This window comes from Natrix helvetica (genome assembly GCF_964273705.1).
Source record: "Natrix helvetica genome assembly, chromosome: 10".
In the NCBI taxonomy this organism is placed as follows: domain Eukaryota; kingdom Metazoa; phylum Chordata; class Lepidosauria; order Squamata; family Natricidae; genus Natrix; species Natrix helvetica.
The window spans coordinates 2,391,808-2,410,915 of record NC_138561.1 but is presented as its reverse complement, the minus strand read 5'-3'; the positions used below and the strand labels follow the sequence as shown (position 1 = coordinate 2,410,915).

Sequence of the window (19,108 nt, the reverse complement as noted above, 5' to 3'; positions counted from 1 at the left end):
CTGTGCTCACCTGAAGCCTGTTGTCCCCTTCCGGATCCCTGTAGCCTCCAGGCACCGAGGAAGGGTGGCCGCCGCATCATTTCACTCTCCGACCTGTTGTGCACCACCAAGACCTGGGGGAAGCCTCCGTTTAATTCATGAGGACCTTCAATTGCCGAACTGCAACGTGGACTGGCGATTTACGTTATTACAGTTGCAACAGATGGGCTTCGGTAAGAAATTTACCCAAGCCATAGAAACTATACACCATAAACAAACAGCAAAGATAACGATAAAGGGAGAATTGACAGATTCCATTGAAATAAGGAAAGAAACAAGACAAGTCTGTCCATTATCCCCTCTGTTATTCCTCTTAATGTTAGAAGTTTTAAACAGAAATATCAGAGAGGAAAAAGACATAGAAGGAATGAAAATTAAAAAAGAAGATTACAAATTGCAAGCCTTCGCAGATGGCTTGGTCTTCATCTTAGAGGACCCACTAGAAACCGCACCTACATTGATCGAAAACGTAGAGGAAATGGAAAAGGGGCTGTGCAACGTCAGCATATTTAGGATATCTCATCATCCCATGGTGTCAGATGGTCTCACCCAACGGTTTCACGTAGGTATTAAAATGGAGCAGAGAAAGTACTGAGCCCTACGCCCCCCTCCCCCCCCCACAAAGGAGTGGCTGTGGGCTGGACCCCTTGCTCCCTATGAACCTCAATTGGGACCAGCCTTGGAGAAATGAGTGGCCTCCAGCAGCTCAGCCAGGGAGCTTGCTACGGCCAAACCATTTCCAAGAGGGAAACTCCCCCATTTGTCCTCCCCCAGGTCTTGGTGATGCACAGCAGGTCACTGAGATCTCAAATAGGGGGTGTGTCTTGTTAACTGACCTGGCTTTCATTAGCAGCAGCCTCCATGGATCCACTGTCCAGTCCAGGGTCTGGGCATGAGCTCAAAGAGTCGGAACAGGCCACTGGTATTAAGTATAGGGACGTCTTCCTCATTGGCTCCCACCTCACCCCATGCCTGTCCATCACCATTTGAATCTGTTCCCACAGCCCAGGAGGGGATTCTCTGCCTCCCCTCCTGGCCCTGATCGGACTGGTCGAAATTCACCTGCTAGGACTGAGCTTTGCTTTCCAAGAGATGTTCCTGCTATCATGTGACAGTCGGCGTTTGCAGGTCCTCGTTAATTAAACGGAGGCTTCCCCAGGCAATTCTGACAATGACAAGTGGCAGCATCTATTCTAAGGAGGTGCACAAACGAGGCTGCTTAATGTCAGTCACATCCATTGAGGAGGGAGCGGAGGGGGGGAGTCGCATTCTCCCTTGTGCTAAACATCAGGCATCCCAGCCTTGTTAAGTCATCCCCATTCATGCACTGCAATCGGCCACCTGCCACCCTGATTCTCTGATGGGCTCTCTGGGGCACAACAGGATCCCGTGAATCTCTAGCTGGCTCTCTTTCTTGGGAGGTCTGGGAAGATGCTCCAGAAAAATCTGGAAAATTAGAAACACAGATCTTAATGGAAGTTGGAGCAGAACAGAATAACAGAGTTGGAAAGGACCTCAGAGGTCTTCTAGTCCAACCCCCTGCTAAGGCAGTAAACCCTTTACCATTTCAGACAAATGGTTGCCCAATCTCTTCTTTAACTTCCAGTGTTGGAGGATTCACAACTTCTGGAGACAAGTTGTTCCACTGATTAATTGTTCTAACTTTCTCCTTAGTTCTAGGTTGCTTCTCTCCTTGATTAGTTTCCATCTGTTGCTTCATATCCTGCCTTCAGGTCCTTTAGATAACTTGCCTTCTTCTTTGTGGAAGCCTCTGAGATATTGGAACACTGCTATCATATCACCCCTAGTGTTTCTTTTCATAAAACTAGACATACCCAGTTCCAGCAACCGTTCTTTATATGTTTTAGCCTCCAGTCCCTTAATTGGATGCAGTATTCCAAGTGTGGCCTTACCAAAGCATTATAAAGTGGTATTAAGACTTCACGTGATCTTGATTCTATCCCTCTGCTTATGCAGCCTAGAACTGTGTTGGCTTTTTTGGCAGCTGCAGCAAATTGTTGGCTCATATTTAAGCGATTGTGTAGTAGGACTCCAAGATCCCTCTCACAATTACTACTATTGAGCCAGGTATATATTATATCTGTGCATTTGGTTTTTCTTGTCTAAATGGAGAACCTTACTTTTTTACACCACTGAATTTCATTTTGTTAGATAGTGCCCAATGTTCAAGTTTGTCAAGATCCTTCTGTATTTTAAGCCTGTCTTCTGGAGTGTTGGCTATTCCTGCCAGCTTGGTGTCATCTGCAAATTTGATGAGTTCCCCATTTATTCCCTCATCCAAATCATTGATGAAGATGTTGAAGAGTACTGGGCCTAAAACAGAGCCTTGGGGTACTCCACTGCATACTTCCCTCCATGTAGATGCAGTTCCATTGAGGACTACACGTTGAGTGCGGTTGGTCAGCCAGTTACGAATCCATCTGGTGGTGATGCTGTCTAACCCACATTTTTCTATCTTATCAAGTAGTAGGTTGTGGTCTACTTTATCAAATGTCTTACTGAAGTCCAAGTCAATCATATCCACAGCATTTCTCTGGTCCACTAAGTTGCTATTCCCGACCCTGGAAAAATCTGCCTGGACTTTGTCCATTTCCATTCACCTGCTTGAGGTAGAGAGCCTTATGCAAGCATCAAATTGTCTAATTCTATGCTTGCATAAAGCTCTCTATTAAAAAGGGAGTGAATGGGGATGGACAAAGTCCAGGCAGATTTTTCCAGGGTCGGGAATAGCAACTTCTATTTTTGCTGGCTGTAGCCCTAAAAGAAAATTAAAGGGAAATGCTGCACCGGTTGAATTAAACAGCAGAACAAAGAATCAAGAACACAGAATGGTGAGTGGTCTGTTTTGAAAGGTCATACCTCGGAGACTCATAAATGTCATCTCAGCAGTTCATGAGGTCAATGAGATAGGTCCTAATCCACCCATCCATCATGGACCCAAACCCCAGACCTACCCATCACATTCCCTGCCCTCAGGAGTCCACAACTCCTATGCTTTTCAGACCACTTGTTTTAAACTAGTGGCCATTATCCTATCTTGTCATAATTAATTCCACCAGTCAATTATGTGGCATATTGAGGAGGGACTTCCTTTAATTTGTTTTAAATTGCCTTCTGAGTAACTTCATTGGTTGATCCTTGGCTCAGTCTCACTTTCTCTAAGCAACGCGTGTTTTTATTCACACCATCGCCTTTTAAGCAAAAGAACTCCAAGGGTTTTGGAGCCCTTGTTCATTTTGTAGCCTGCTTCTCTACTTGTCCCATTTCTGCAGGTAGTCCTCGACTTACAACAGTTTGTTTAATGGCCATTCAAAGTTACAATAGCATTGAAAAAAGTGACTAAAGACCATTTTTCACGTGTATGACTATTATAGCATCCCTGAGTCATGTGATCAAAATTCAGACTTGGCAACTGACTCGTAGTTATGACGGTTGAAGTGTCCCCAGGTTCACCTTTTGCAAGCAAAGTCAATGGGGAAGCCGGATTCACTTAGCTAGTTTAACAACTGCAGTGATTCACTTAACAACTGGACCGAGAAAGGTCGTAAAATGGAGCCAAATTCACTTAACAAATGTTTCAATTAACAACAGAAATTTTGGCCTCAATTGTGGTCATAAGTCGAGGATCACCTGCATTTTATCAACAAGAACTTCACAACATATTCTAGATGTAAACATGCCATGGATTTGTATAAGGATTTTACAACACTGGCAGTTTCATTTCCAGTCCCTTTCCAAAAAATCTTTAGGGCGGATTTGCCTGTGCCTACACTGTGCCTTTTCCTGCCCAATTAAAGACTGCTCATAATCCATTGAGCCTGTTTATTGTTTGTTTTGTTTTGTTTTTATTGGATTTATATGCCGCCCTTCTCCCAAAGGACTCAGGGCGGCGTACAACATTAAAAAACACACATCCCAAAAGTTAAAAAGAAATTAAAGACATTGTGTGATGGAATCACCTTTGGGCTTCATCACCCGGAACTCTTTGATGTTATCTGCAAGTATGACCAATTCCATGCTTATCCCCAAGTCAGGACACTTGAAACACTTTTTTTAAAAAAGCTCTAATTCCAACACAGATTCTTGAGGGAAACAATTTTCACTCCCTCTACTGAAAAAAAGAAATCACCCATTGATTCTTACACTTTCTGTTTCCTGAAGAATTAAGAAATCTATAAATAAAGGACAAGCCTTCCATCCTTGCAACTATGAAGTTTACTCACAGGTTTTTCAATGAGGGACCTCAATAAATGGTGAGTTAGTATGTACACCAATCCTGGTTTTAGAGCTCTCCCAAAAGCCAATTCAATTTAAAGGTCATTGGATCAAATCCCCAAATTGAATCGATTTCTTGAATTGAATCAGGATTTCAAGCTGAACCATCAAATTGGATCAGATGCATCTAAATTCATTTTGATTCTTTGGGCAATTCTGTACGTCTCCATTCTCTTCGGTTGATTAAAATTGTGGGATCAATTGATACAACTTAATTGCTGCTTCAAAACAACGTGTTTTTTTTCTGAGTTGCAGAGCCTAGTACAAAGTTTCTCAACCTTGGTGACTTTAAGTCCTGTGGACTTCTCCCCAGCTGGGGAATCCTGGAAGTTGAAGTCCACAGGACTTAAAGTCGCCAAGGTTGAGAAACACTGGCCTAGTACTTTTATTTTGTTTTCATACCTGGATAGTGTGGGGAGGCGATATGGCCAAGGGGTGAATCAGTACCGGGGCAATGTGTGGAGCATAATTGGGAAGAACGTCAGGAGAGGGTTGCTGCCAGTTATACTACTGGTTCGCAACCCCAGCGTGCCCTGTTCTTCATGCATGTGGAGAACAATTTACAGTGAACTGCACACGGGCAGTCACTAAAAACCAAAAAGGCGGTGGACCAGCAGTGGTGAGGGAACCAGTTTGGGGGCATGGCCAGCCTGTGTCACTGCCGGTGATGCGACCCAGGCTTGAATTCCATTACCAGTTTGGCTGAACCGGGCCAAACCAGGAGCAACCCACCTCTGAAGAGACGTTCTCTGTGGTCCTCTCTCCAGCCTTAAACAGGCCCAGACGAAGCCCCTGCAGCCGCATTGAAGAGGGTTCCGGCTGCCACTACTGCCAGTTCGCTCAGGGACGGGACACGCACACTTGATGCGCGCGGCACAAGCATGCATAGTGCAACAAAATTTGCTCTGTGCATGCCCAGAAGGCAGAAACACGATGGCGCCACCTACAGTGCTGCCGAGAGAACCGGTTTGGGGGCGTGGCAGGCCTGGGTCACTGCCAGTTCCAGCATCCTAGGCCGCCAAGTTACTACCAGTTCAGCCGAACTGGTAGGAATTCATCTCTGGTGATGAGATGAATCCACATGGCTGGAGCAGAGATGCTTTGGGGAAGTTCACATTACATTTAAACTATAAGCGAGATTGCACCATTATTTATTTATTTATTCATTTAGGAAATTTATATTGCCTATTCACACATGATGATTTTCAAGGCAGCTTACAACCTCATATATAAAAAAATAAAACTAACACGCTCTGGTGGGTCGGGTAGATGTGACCGACAAGAGTTGGTCCCTCAGATAAGCTGGTGCCAAGCCATGAAGGGCTTTAAAGGGGACAACCAGTACCTTGAATTCACCCGGAAGCAAATCGGCAGCCAATGCAACTCCCGCAGGAGAGGTGATACATGTGCACACTGGGCTCTGCACAAAACCATGCAGGCCGCTGCATTTTGCACCAACTGGAGCTTCTGGGTACTCTTCAAGGGCAGCCCCACGTACAGCATGTTGCAATTACGGATTTCCTGTGAATATGTGTACTGCTGTGAAGCACCCTGTGCAAGTTGGCACTTGCTTTAGGAAAAAAAGACAGAAGGCAGAGAGCTCTTTCCAAAGAAGCTCAGATGGCTCCTGTTAAAGCAACCGATTATACCAAGCGAGCTGCCTGTTTCCTAAAAGTGTCATCCCCAAGAAAAATAAACCCTAAGAAGTTCCAGATTGATCTCCTTCTGGGTTTGTTTTCTCTTCTCTGCCCCTGTCCTCTTGGCGTGGGATGCCCCCCACCAACACCAACCCCTTTGGAAGCCCACCCAGGGGGAAGAGTGAGGATTGAGGGCAGAAGATTGGAGTGGGTGGAAATAGAAAATGAAGGTGGGGGCAGCTAAAAGAGGTACCATATTTTTCGGACTATAAGGCGCACCGGGGTAAAAGACACACCAGGATTTCGAAGGTAAGTAAGAAAACAAAGTTTTTGCCTTCCCTCAGCCCCCAGCAGCACTTTGCAGGCTTCAGCAGGGCTGGGGGAAGGCAAAAAAAGCCTCCGTTTTAGTAAAAAAAAAATGGCCCCATTTTTCACAAAAATGGGATGTGGGGGCAGGGTTTGGGGAGGCCAAAAATGGCTGTATTCAGAATATAAGATGCACGAACATTTCCACACTCTATTTGGGGGTGTGTGTGCATCTTACAGCAGTGTTTTTCAACCTTGGCAACTTGAAGATGTCTGGACTTCAACTCCAACTTGAAGTCCAGACATCTTCAAGTTGCCAAGGTTGAAAAACACTGTCTTACAGAATGAAAAATAGGGTAGTCTTAGAATTATGATCACAATGGAGTCCAACATTTCTGTTGTTAACTGAGATATTTATTAAGTGAGTTTGCCCCATTCTACAACCTGTCAGGGTTCCAAGTAACAGAATCATATCAAGCAATTCTCCAGGGCAAGTAGCTTCCTCAAAGAATACCTTTATTGGAAAGATCATATTGGCACAGATCTGGTGAAAACCGACTCTGAAAGGTCCCACGATTTTCACCTAATTAAAAGCAAAAGGTTTTCACCTTCTCAAAGCAACCAGTCACATGGTCCAATCACAGCTCCATCTGGTTGCCCGGTGACATCACTCCTCCTTCCTCTGACCAGGTGTGAGAACGTCCTTGGTTCCCAAGAGAAAGTATTTTGTTCTGACTACACAACCCCAGCTATCCCTAATCCCCTCTTCCTACCCCTCAGCTCCAGTGTGGCAACACTGAGGCCTCAAAATGGCTGCGGCCAGGCCAGCTTCAGGGTTGACAGGATCTTTCTTGCCACCTTTGTTAAGTGAACCACTGAAATTGCTACATTGGTGACACGGTCGTTAAGTGAATCCGGCTTCCCCGTTGACTTTGCTTGTCAGAAGGTCACCAAAGGGGATCACGTAACTTCGGGACACAGCCACGAGGATGCTACGAAGGTTGCAAGTGTGGGGAAACGGTCCTAAGTCACTTGGTTCAGTGCCGTTGTAACTTCAAACGGTCACTAAATGAACGGTTGTAAGTCGGGGACTGCCTGCGGTGGAAAACACCACGCTAGGCCAACCAGGTGAAATTGAATGTAAGGTTTTGTGCAGATTCCCCCTTGTGACAATCCTTTGTCTTTTCTTTCTTTAGGAATGAGATACGGCCAGGGATCTCAGGAAGCTAAAAGAGTAAGCTACCTTTTCCTTTCCTTTCCTTTCCGAACTCCGTGGGGGAGGCTGAGGGGAAGGAAGACAGCCTGAAGAGGGGAGGAGGGTTCCTTGAATTCCCTCATTACCACCTCTGGATTTGTAAGGCTGCTCAAATACACTTTTTGAAATATACCTTTTTTCTTTTTCTTTTTTGAAGTTGCCTAAGCTGAATAAGTCAAAAGCACAAGAAATATCCCACATATAACCATGTTTTGCATCCAATTTGGTTAATCAGAAACTTCTTCAGATGCCCAATTCCTTCTGAATGAAAACGAAGTTGGGGAAAAGGCTCCCCCTGCTGACACTTTGCAGTCACCAAGGGCTCTGCGGAAGAGGGGCAGGGAAATCAAGTCCGGCCTTTGGAAATCGGCTGGAATAATGCAAAGAAACCCCTCCTTCCCCCTATTATTGGCATAATTGCAAGGGAGAGCTGTTGGCTGAGGGGAATTGGCAGGGGGATACACATCTACAATGCAAACCACAGGTTGCCGTCAATTGTTCTAATTAGCTATCAGCCCAATTGTGAATTTTTTCCTAATTTTGCCAGGCAATTGATCAAAAGTTAGATAACCAGATAGGCAGACATACATACAGAATTGAATGACAGAGTTGGAAGGGACCTTGGAGGTCTTCTAGTCCAGCCCCCTGCTTGAGCTGGAGAACCTATACCAGGGTGTCAAACTCGATTTCATTGAGGGCCGCATCAGGGTTGTGTTTGACCTTGGGGGGGGGGGGACAGGTGGGGCATGGCCAGCTAAACGTCACTCATGTCGGGGGCACTTGTGGTGGCCCAGGCAGGGCTGGGGGGGGGGGGGAATCCTCCTGCAGCCCTCTGCCAGCAGGAGTGTTGCGCATGGGCTCCATTTTCACAGGCAGACGGCTGCAGGAGGCTGTCGCAGCCAAAAATGGAGCTCCGTTTTTGCTGGCAGAAGCACCGGGGAGACGTCCTTCACTATTTCCAGGACGGCCCTGTGGGCCAGATCTAAGCACCCCACAGGCTGGATGCAGGCCGTGCCCTTCAGTTTGATACACCTGACCTTTACCATTTTACACAAGTGGCTGTCCAGTATCTTCTTAAAAAGCCTCCAATGATGAAACACCCATGATTTCTGGTGGCATGCTGTTCCACTGGTTAATTTTCCTCGCTGTTAGGAAGTTTCTCCTTAATTCCAGGATGCTTCTCTCCTTGATCAGTTCCCACCCATTGTTTCTTGTCCTGCCCTCTGGTGCTTTGAGAAAAAAGTTGGCTTCCTCTTCTTTGTGGCAGCCCCTCAAATACTGGAATACTGCTATCATGTCTCCCCTTTTCACTAGATTAGAAATCCTGCAACCGTTCTTCATAGGTTTCAGCCTCCAGTCCCCTAATCATCTCCGTTTCTCTTCTCTGCCCTCTTTCCAGAGTCTCAACATCTTTTTTATATTATGGTGACCAAACTTAGATGCATATTCCAAGTGTGGATATATGGATAAGCATACACAAGCACACATATGAAAAATATGAACAGAAATGCATGTATATTCCAGAAACCTTGTTAAGATTTCAATTGCAAGGAAAAGTGAATATGGCTGGAGCAATCTGTGTCAAAATATATACACATTTTACTCCTAATAGCATCCTCAAGTTGGCACATATTATAGTAGTTTGCCTTATTTCACACATCTGAGAAATTCAGACACAAACCTGACTTACCATAATTCAAACCTTTGTCTGAAAGAAATGGAAATTGTTATACTCGGTTTTTGTTGCTGCAGAGTTGCATTTTTGTGAATTATGCAACCATGTCAATCCAATAACTAAATAAATCTTTTCTGTTCAACAGTGAGTAGCTAGACTCACAGCTTGTGACACTAATTGTACAGTACACCCAAATAACCAACAAGAACATCATAACCAAGCAAAGGACTCTTGTGACAACTTAATGTGATTGTCTCAATTGCAAAATGTGCTACATCAGTTGCTTGTTTCTCACAACATTCTTACCTACAAATTACCCCATTTTAGGCTGGTCCAATGTGTTGTGCGAACACAACCATTCTTTGATTAACAGAGACTGGGCAGAGTTTTGATATTCGCAGGGCTGCCCTGGGGGGAAGAGGAGGGAGGTACAAAGAAATTCAAGCTGGAAACTCTGGCCATACAATCAACTCCTCTGTGCAATACATGTAGAAAAGTGCTAGTAGTTCAATCACACAACCATGGTCCCTATCTTGACTTTCTTGGCATGCCACGGGCAACTTGCCACAGGCAACTATCCAGGCCAACTTGATGCAGGACAACTCACCATGGCTATTTTGCCAACTGGCTGCAGGACATGAGTTACACTGATATCCCTGCCAGTTCCTCTCCTCACACTCTGTGCTGCCCTGCTACACACACACACACACACACACACACACACACACACAAAGAGTTTCTAGCTGCCTGCCTTGTGCCAGTCTTCTCTCTCTGCTCTATGTGTCCGTGGATCAGGAGGAGGTGTGGACTCCACTTCCTCGTCATTGCTGAAGGGCAGCAGTTGCTCCAGCTTCTCGCCTGGAGCCTCCTGGCAGACTGTGGCTGTGTCTCACCTGCTCGCCTGTCACTCATCCAATTTATTTATTTATTATTTATTATTCGTATTTATAGACCACCCCCTCTCCCGAAAGGGACTCGGGGCAGTGTACAGTCACTAAAATGCGTTATAAAATACATACATAAAACAGTTAAATAATTAAATACGTAGGTGGAAGAGGTTGCAAGACTGTTTATAGAATAATAAATATAGTACATTAAAAACTCTAATAACCCAAGAGTTAAAATATTACCCAAAATTACCCATTAAAATATATCCATCGGGAGGTAAAAACTAAGAATGTGCCAGGCCAGCTAATCGAAACAGGTGAGTCTTTAATTTTTGACGGAAGGAACGGAAGTCAGTGGTAGTTCTAATGTCGGGGGGGAGGTCATTCCAGAGGGTTGGGCCCATCACAGAGAAGGTCCTACCCCTAGGCGTCGCCCGCTGGCACTGCCTAGTGGACGGCACCAGTAGTAGTCCCTCCCTGTGAGAGCGGATTGGTCGTAGGGATGTGTGCGGGAGGATACGATCCCGCAGATAACTGGGTCCTGTGCCATGGAGCGCTTTAAAGATGGTAATCAACACCTTGAAACGCACCCGAAAAACCACAGGTAGCCAGTGCAGCTCGCGCAGGAGAGGTGTCACATGGGAGTATCTTGAGCTCCCCATAATCACCCGCGCGGCTGCGTTCTGAACTAGCTGTAGTCTTCGGATGCGTCCCAAGGGAAGCCCCATGTAGAGGGCATTGCAGTAGTCCAGGCGAGACGTCACCAGCGCATGAGTGACCGTGCGTAGGGCATCCCGGTCCAGTAGGGGGCGCAATTGACGCACCAGGCGAACCTGGTGGAACGCCCCCCTTGCCACGGCTGCCACATGGTCATCCATAGACAGCCGGGCATCTAGGAGGACGCCCAAATTGCGCGCCCGCTCCACAGGGGGGAGTTGTTCACCCCCTATGGCCAGCGATGGAGTTAGCTGGCTGAACCGGGGTGCCGGTAGCCACAGCCACTCAGTCTTGGAGGGGTTGAGTTTGAGTCTGTTGTCCCCCATCCAGACCCCGACTGACCCAGCTGAGGCTGCTCCGTCCAGTTAGCACACTCCAAGCCTGACCAATTGGTATCCTGACCAATAATTGGCTCCAAGCTTTCCTCTGCAGACCCAAACTCACCCACCTCACCTCTGGGACCTGGGGGTGGATCCATGACACCCTGCCATGTCCTCTAGGATGATGTGACATCTAGCGTATGTCTGGGAATCCAAAAGGCTGCTGGATGAACTGCTTCATCATAGAACCTCAAGATCTGTCCTCTAGTGTTTCAGAGTGCAGGGTTCAGAAAAATACAGGGAGTCCTCGACTTACAACAGTCCATTTCGTGATTGTTCAAAGTTACAACGGCACTGAAAAAAGTGACGTATGACCAATGTCCGGGGTCATGTGATCAACTTTTGCAAACTGCTGATGAGCAAATTCAATGGGGAAGCCAGAGTCACTTAACAACCATGTTACTAACTTGTTTGTTTGTTTGTTTGTTTGGATTTATATGCCGCCCTTCTCCCAAAGGACTCAGGGCGGTGTACAACATTAAAAAAAAACACATCCCAAAAGTTTTAAAAAATTAAATACATATCCAAAAAAACAAACCAAATTTAAAAGACAATACATTTAAAAAATAAGTTAAAATTAACAGGCCAGGCTGGCTTGCTGGAAAAGCCAACTTTTTAGGGCGCGTCGGAAGGACCGGAGGTCAGGGATTATGCGAAGCTCCAGGGGCAGCTCATTCCAGAGGGAAGGCGCTCCCACAGAGAAGGCTCCCCCCCTGGGGGTCACCAGCCGACACTGCCTGGCCGACGGCACCCTGAGGAGGCCAACTCGGTGGGATCGCACTGGACGGTAGTAGGCTACTGGTGGCAGTAGGTGGTCTCGCAGGGACCCTGGGCCTAAGCCATGGAGCACTTTAAAGGTCATAATTAATACCTTGAATTGCACCCGGAAAACAACCGGCAATCAGTGTAGGCCGCCTAAAAGGGGTGCGACATGGGACCACCTAGGTACACCCATGATAACCCGCACGGCCGCATTCTGGACCAGCTGAAGCCTCCGGGTGCTCTTCAAGGGCAGCCCCATGTAGAGAGCGTTGCAGTAGTCCAGGCGAGAAAGGACAAGGGCATGAGTGACTGTGCACAGAGCATCCCGATCCAGGAAGGGGCGCAACTGACGTACCAGGCGAACCTGGTAAAAGGCCCCCCTGGTCACAGCCGTCACGTGTTCTTCTAAACTAAGCCACGTATCCAGGAGGACTCCCGGATTGCGAGCCTTCACTTAACAATTGCAGGGATTCTGTTAATAAATGTGGCAAGAGGGATCATCAAATGGGACAAAATTCACTTTAGCTGTGAACTTAACAACAGAACGTTGGGCTCAGTTGTGGTCGTAAGCCGAGGACTACTTATACTAACATGTTAGAAAAAAATGTTTTCCTAGCAACAGAGCAACTGATCCAGAAGGAACCTGAGCTCCCCTTTATTGCTGAATGTGCTCACCCAGATGTTGGGGCAGCTGTTTGACTGATATGTTTAATGGGACGAGGAAAGGGTTGGACTTTGTGGTTACTTGGGACTTTATCTGTCACCTCAGGGTCACCTTGAACCAGAGGTGTGGGATCTTCTTGGAACAGCCAAAAGAGCTGCATTGTAAATTGGGGATAAAGGATGGTCTTATCCTTCCCCTTCTATTGGGAGAGGGCTTCTCATTGTTAACATAAATGGCCTCTTTGAAAAAATAAAAACCCCTTTTGACCTGGATGACTGAGAATCTTCATAGACACTAAGCTTTGAAAATATGACACCTGCTTCCTTGCAGGGATCTCAGGTTTAGCTCTAGAATTGATGTTCAGATTAATAGCCACACATTCAAAAGTAGGAAGGGGGGGAAATCCCATCGCCTCAGCCTCAGTGCAGTGTGTAAAGCAGGGCTCCAAGTGCCGAAGTTTGGCTGAACTAAAACGGTAGAGATGACTGGCATCATTAAACTCTGCCAGCTGTGATGAATGCTGCCTTCCCTGAGTAATACCTTGGTTCTTCTTCTTCCATTAGGAAGGCGCGTCAAGCAATGATCGGGGCGGGAAAACACAGGCAAATGGAGGCGATCCCTTTCTGGCGGGAAAGCAGAGGGCCTCATTACACCCCGTGCAAGAGGAGTCTGTGAAGCAGCAACGCTCAGACCAAGCCCGGAAGGCTTCAGCGGGGATCCGAGACCGACCGCGGAAAGGTTCAGCTGCTAATTCTGCCAGGGCCTCTCAACGGAGGAGGAAATTTGTCCTGAAAAGAAGCCCCCTCCGGATTGCCGTGAATGGCTCCTTCCTCGGCCTTCCCATCCTGAAAGCTGAGGCGAAGGACGAGCTGAGGTGGAGAAGCCTGTATGAGGTCCAGAGAGAGAGGAAGCGCATCATGAGAGAGACGTGCTCCAAGTACAAGAGCAACAACAAGAGAGTAATCACCCCTTACCACGTGTCCAGGATATTTGTGGAAGATAAATATCGGATTTTATATTGTGAAGTCCCTAAAGCCGGCTGCTCCAACTGGAAGAGAGTCCTCATGGTTCTCAACGGACTGGCCTCCTCAACCAGGGTGATTCAGCACAACACGGTCCATTATGGGAATTATTTGAAGAAGCTGGATGCTTTTGATCACAAAGGGATCAACTACAGGCTCAGCACTTACACTAAGATGCTCTTTGTTCGCGAACCTTTTGAGAAGTTAGTGTCGGCATTTCGAGACAAGTTTGAGCATCCCAACAATTATTACCATCCGGTCTTTGGCAGGCCCATTATTTCCAAGTATCGCCCCAATGCCACCAAGGAGGCTCTGAGGACAGGCTCTGGGGTCAAGTTCAAAGAGTTCATTCAATATCTTCTGGATGTGCATCGGCCAGTTGGCATGGACATCCACTGGGATCACATCAATAGGCTCTGTAGTCCTTGCTTAGTAGACTATGACTTCATTGGGAAATTTGAAACCATGGAAGAAGACGCTAACTTTTTCCTCCATTTGATAAATGCTCCCCAGAACTTGACATTTCCTAGGTTTAAAGATAGACATTCCAATGAAGAGAGGACAACCACTCAGATCACACAACAATATTTTACACAGCTTTCTCCTTCTCAAAGGCAGCGTAGTTATGATTTCTATTACATGGATTATTTAATGTTTAATTACTCAAAGCCTTTTGAAGACCTTTATTAAGTGGAGGTGAGCTGCTGGTTGCAGCCTTGTGGGGCTCCTCCTATGCAATTTTGTGGAACAGACATTTATACTGATACATAAGCTCCGTGAATGAGCTTTATTACACCAGAAGGTTAAATTAGTGGATCTGTCTTTCATATTCCCAGCAATCTCCAGTTCTCCCATTGGCTGTCTGTGTGAGGTGGGCAGGGTTGGGAAGTCTGATAAAGTATGTCTCACAGTGTCACAATCCAAGCTTCACCCTTTCTGTTTTGCCTGGAACATCACAAAACAAATTCAGAGAGACGGTATTTGCACTAACACATCACAGGGTGCACTTCATCACTTAGGCACCGTGATGGTAAGGCACATTTTAATTTAATTTAATCATTATATTTGTGGTGAAAACTCTGGAAGGCTTTCAAAACACTAAAACGGTTAGAACCTACAGAAAGGGACAACCCTGACCAAAACAGCTATAAAGCAATACAAAAATACGACAAGGTCCCCATCAATATATAACAAGCACATCAAGCCCTGGGAACAGAGCCAGGTCTTAAAGGCTCTCCCAAAACCTAAGAGATGGATATCATCCAGGCAATATCTCGGGGAGGGGGGGCTATTCCAGAGGGGGGGGGCACCTGACAAAGAAATGCTTCAGAGGACAAGACAGCGGCACTGAGTGGAGCCCAGATATACCCAGTAAGCTGAAACAATTGGAGACACAAAGTCACTCAACTAAGTGGGCTCTAGGCCATGAAAATCTTTATAGGTAATAATAACTTGAATGGCACCCAGAGGCCAACTGGCAAGCTCACATAGCAGTAGTGATTCATAACACCGAATTTTGTACCAGCTGCAGCTTCTGGATGGTTTTGAAGGCCAACCCCACATGGACCATGTTGCTGTGGTCCAACCTTGAGGTGACCAGGGCCTGAGTGGCCATCTGAAGGGCTTCCTGGTCAAGGAAATGGCACAATTATTACACAAGATGAACCTGTACAAATACCTGCCCTTCAAATTGCCCTTCAAGCATAAGATTAGAATGCTATAGGGCAGGGGTGTCCAAACTTGTGAACTTTAAGATTGGTGGACTTCAACTCCCAGAATTCCCCAGCCAGCTATGCTTGGCGCCTCACTCTCCTCTTCCAACTCAAACTCACCCTCCTCCTCTGAACCTGCAGAGGGGTTGTTGTGGCCTTTTGGCCACCGGCCCCCTCCAGCAGCCAAATCAGAGGAGGAGGAGGAGGAGGAGGAGGAGGAGGAGGAGGAGGAGGAGGAGGAGGAGTGGGAGTCAAGGTCAGCATCAAGGCAACCTGAGAGCTCCCAGACCCAACCAGCTTCCAGGTCAAATACATCAACAGTCTCACCTGCCCAATGCAAGTGTCAGTGTTCCAAATATCATCCAGAATTAAATCAGAGTCCAAGGCAGAGCTTTCCTCAAAGTTCCAATTTATTAAGAGAGACATGTTGGTACATCTGTGGGAAACCCAAATCTGAAAGCTTCCTGGGTTTCCCACCCAGTTGAAAGTTCATCCTCTTGCCCCACACCCACAAGTCCATCACATGGTCCAATCTTCCACTGCCACGCTGGCATTTCCACCCATCTAATTCTGGTCAGGTGCAGAGGTGGTGCAAAGACAAAGGATGACCTTGGGCTTCTATTATGACAACTACACATTCTACAATTCTACTCCTTACTATTCCCCCTCCCAATTACTCCACTAATGAAACAGCATAGTAAAATAATGGAGAGTGTGGCAGGCCAAAGATCCTAAAAGGAATTTGACTGCAGGTCTGACCGCAAGGTTGTAATGTACAACTGGGTATCATTAGCATACTGACAGATTGCCTCATCCAGCAGTTCCATTAGATGTTAAACCAGGGGTCAGCAACCTTAAACACTCAAAGTGCCACACTAACCGGAAGCCCCCTGTTCAATTCTGGAGCTGACCGGAAGTCCCGTTCCCCCACCATAAAAGTCTCCTCCTAGCATGGCATCCTTTTTCTCCTGCCGACCAGAAGTCCGGTTCCCCCACCATAAGAGTCTCCTCCTAGCATGGCATCCTTTTTCTCCTGCCGACCAGAAGTCCGGTTCCCCCACCATAAGAGTCTCCTCCTAGCATGGCATCCTTTTTCTCCTGCCGACCACAAGTCCGGTTCCCCCACCATAGAGTCTCCTTCTAGCATGGCATCCTTTTTCTCCTGCCAACCACAAGTCCGGTTCCCCCACCATAGAGTCTCCTCCTAGCATGGCATCCTTTTTCTCCTGCCGACCAGAAGTCCAGTTCCCCCACCATAGAGTCTCCTCCTAGCATGGCATCCTTTTTCTCCTGCCGACCGGAAGTCCGGTTCCTCCATCATAGAGTTTCCTCCTAGCATAGCACCTTTTTCCTCTGCTGACTGGAAGTCAGGTTCCCCCACCATAGAGTGGCATCCTTTTTCCTCTACCTGTCCTAACCGAAGCCCTATCAATTGTGGAGCCGACCAGCGACAGGGAGCCGCAGCAGAGGGATGAAAGAGCCACATGCGGCTCCAGAGCCACACGGGTTGCTGACCCCTGTGTTAAACAAAAGGGGAGAAAGCATGGAACCCTGAGGCACCCTACAAGTGAGGGGTCATGGGCATGATATGTCTTCTCCTGCCAATTGAGAGGAGACCAAGACAGATCACTGAGGAAGGAGGCAAACCACTGCAACACAGGGCCTCCCCCTCCAACCCCCCTACCCAGTCCATACGTCTACCCTGGTCAATGGTATTGAAGACCAGAGAAAGGAAAGGACACAAGGATGAATGCACCACCCCCTTCCCAGTTCCACCCAACATCATTCTCAAACTCAACCACCGTGAACCTATTTAACAGTAACAGATCTAGACAATCCATTTCCTCCAAGATCCTCTGCAACGTCTGACCAACTGTCTTCTCCACAACCTTTCCCAAAAAGGGAAGATTGGAAAATGGCCAATAGTTATCCAGAATGGGGGTGGGGGTGGGGGGGGATTGTTAGACTGTCTAGCAATAGCCTCTTTTTTCCTTATTCTATTTTTGTTGTATTTTTTAAAAAGTTAAAATGCAAATCCAAAACTTTTCTTGAGGAAGAGGACCACTACTTCCTCTTCAAGGGCAGAAAGAAAGAACAGTGTTCCTTCAAATGTGCTGATGTCACTGCATAGACCCAAGGCCCCGGTTGCTGGACAGGTGGGTGGACTCATATATTGGAGGGTTTTGTCCACATCCTCAGGTGTCCCAGGACTGAACTCATCACAAGCCTCAGGAAACTCACTTGGACATCCAGCCACAGTCCACCTCCAACCTTATCCAGCACACAGTAGTCCTTGACTTACAACCACAATTGAGACCAGAATTTTCATAGGAGGTCATGGTGAGCTCCACCCAATTTTATGACATTTTTTATAGCAGCCGTTAAGCAAATCCAGCTTCCCCAAAGGCATTTTTTGCCATGGTGGCACAGTGGTTTAGAATGTGGTATTGCTGGCTGATCCTTCATTCCCACTGCCAGCAGTTTGATCCTTACCAGCTCAGCCTTCCATCCTTCCGAGGTGGATAAAATGGGGACCCAATTTTGTTGGGGGCAGTAGGCTGACTCTGTAAACCACTTAGAGAGGGCTGTAGAGCACTGTGAAGTGGTATATAAGTCTAAGTGTGATTGCTAAGTGGGAAGGAAGGAAGGAAGGAAGGAAGGAAGGAAGGAAGGAAGGAAGGAAGGAAGGAAGGAAGGAAGGAAGGAAGGAAGGAAGGAAGGAAGGACCGTGGTGGTGCAGTGGTGAGACTGCAGTATTGCAGGACAATTCTGCCGACTGCCAGCAGTTCAATCCTGACCGGCTCAAGGTTGGCACAGCCTTCCATCCTTCCAAGGTGAGATAATGAGGACCCAGATGGCTGACTCTTGTAAATGGCTCAGAGAGAGCTGTGAAGCACTGTGAAGCAATGTATAAGCCTGTATATAAGCAATGTATACTAGTGCTATTTTTTGGTAAAAATTGGCAAAAAATAAGTTGCAAATCTCAGTCACGTAATTGCAGGACACTGGAATTGGTCGTAAATGCAAGTGTTTGCCAAGTGCCCAAATTGACTTCAAGGATAGTGCGACAGTCAGAAGCACAGTACATAACTTTGAATAGTTGTGAAACAAATGGTCATAAGTGAAGGACTAGCTGCAGAATGACACTGCCTCCCCACAGCCCTGTAGATGTTCCTCTAGCCCAATTCTCCCTAATGGAGGGAATCCCTCTGAAACAGGTTGCTGGAAAACTCTTGGCAGACGTGGTAAGGTGGGAATCATGTATTTGTATGTATTTTTATCGAAAGTTTACAAAAGACATAAAAACCAAGGCAGGGAGGATTGTAGGTTTGTAAAAACAAAAAGCAAGAAGCTTCCAATTTCCTTTGCAGCAAATGTAAGTAGGAGCACAAAATTTCTGACAAAAAAACCCTTTTTTCTATTATTCTTTTTTCCTTCCTAATCTTCAAAATCACAATTCGTGCTTTTTTTCTTCTGTCGTAGGTTGTTTCGAGTCTCTGTCACTTTTAAACATGTAATAGTCTCACTGCAATTATCCTTTTAAGAACAAAGTACTGGGACTTTTTTCTAGAGGCTTCTCAGAGATCCAATCTATGGTTTCAATAATACTTTATTTAACCTTTAAAATTTTCTAAATTGATGCATGTATTTGTATCCAAAATGTTTTGCTTTTTTAAAAAAATGTTCACCAAACATGTCCTTTCATGTTCACATTCCCCCTCCCAAAAGTTCACGGCAGCCTGTCACTGCGTAGCA

The 19,108-nt window shown here is 46.5% G+C and overlaps 1 protein-coding gene across 8 annotated transcripts in view; it reads left to right on the top strand.

Moving 5' to 3' along the window:
• Positions 1 to 14,451, top strand: part of CHST8 (carbohydrate sulfotransferase 8) — a 308,323-nt gene extending 293,872 nt beyond the window's left edge. For all 8 annotated transcript variants that reach the window (XM_081963646.1, XM_081963648.1, XM_081963649.1 and 5 more), the window contains 2 exons: positions 7,475 to 7,512; positions 13,182 to 14,451. In XM_081963646.1, the coding sequence (XP_081819772.1) occupies positions 7,475 to 7,512; positions 13,182 to 14,330 (1,187 nt within the window). In that variant the 3' untranslated portion in view covers positions 14,331 to 14,451. The remainder of the gene's footprint in view (positions 1 to 7,474; positions 7,513 to 13,181) is intronic.
• Positions 14,452 to 19,108: the final 4,657 nt, after the last annotated feature.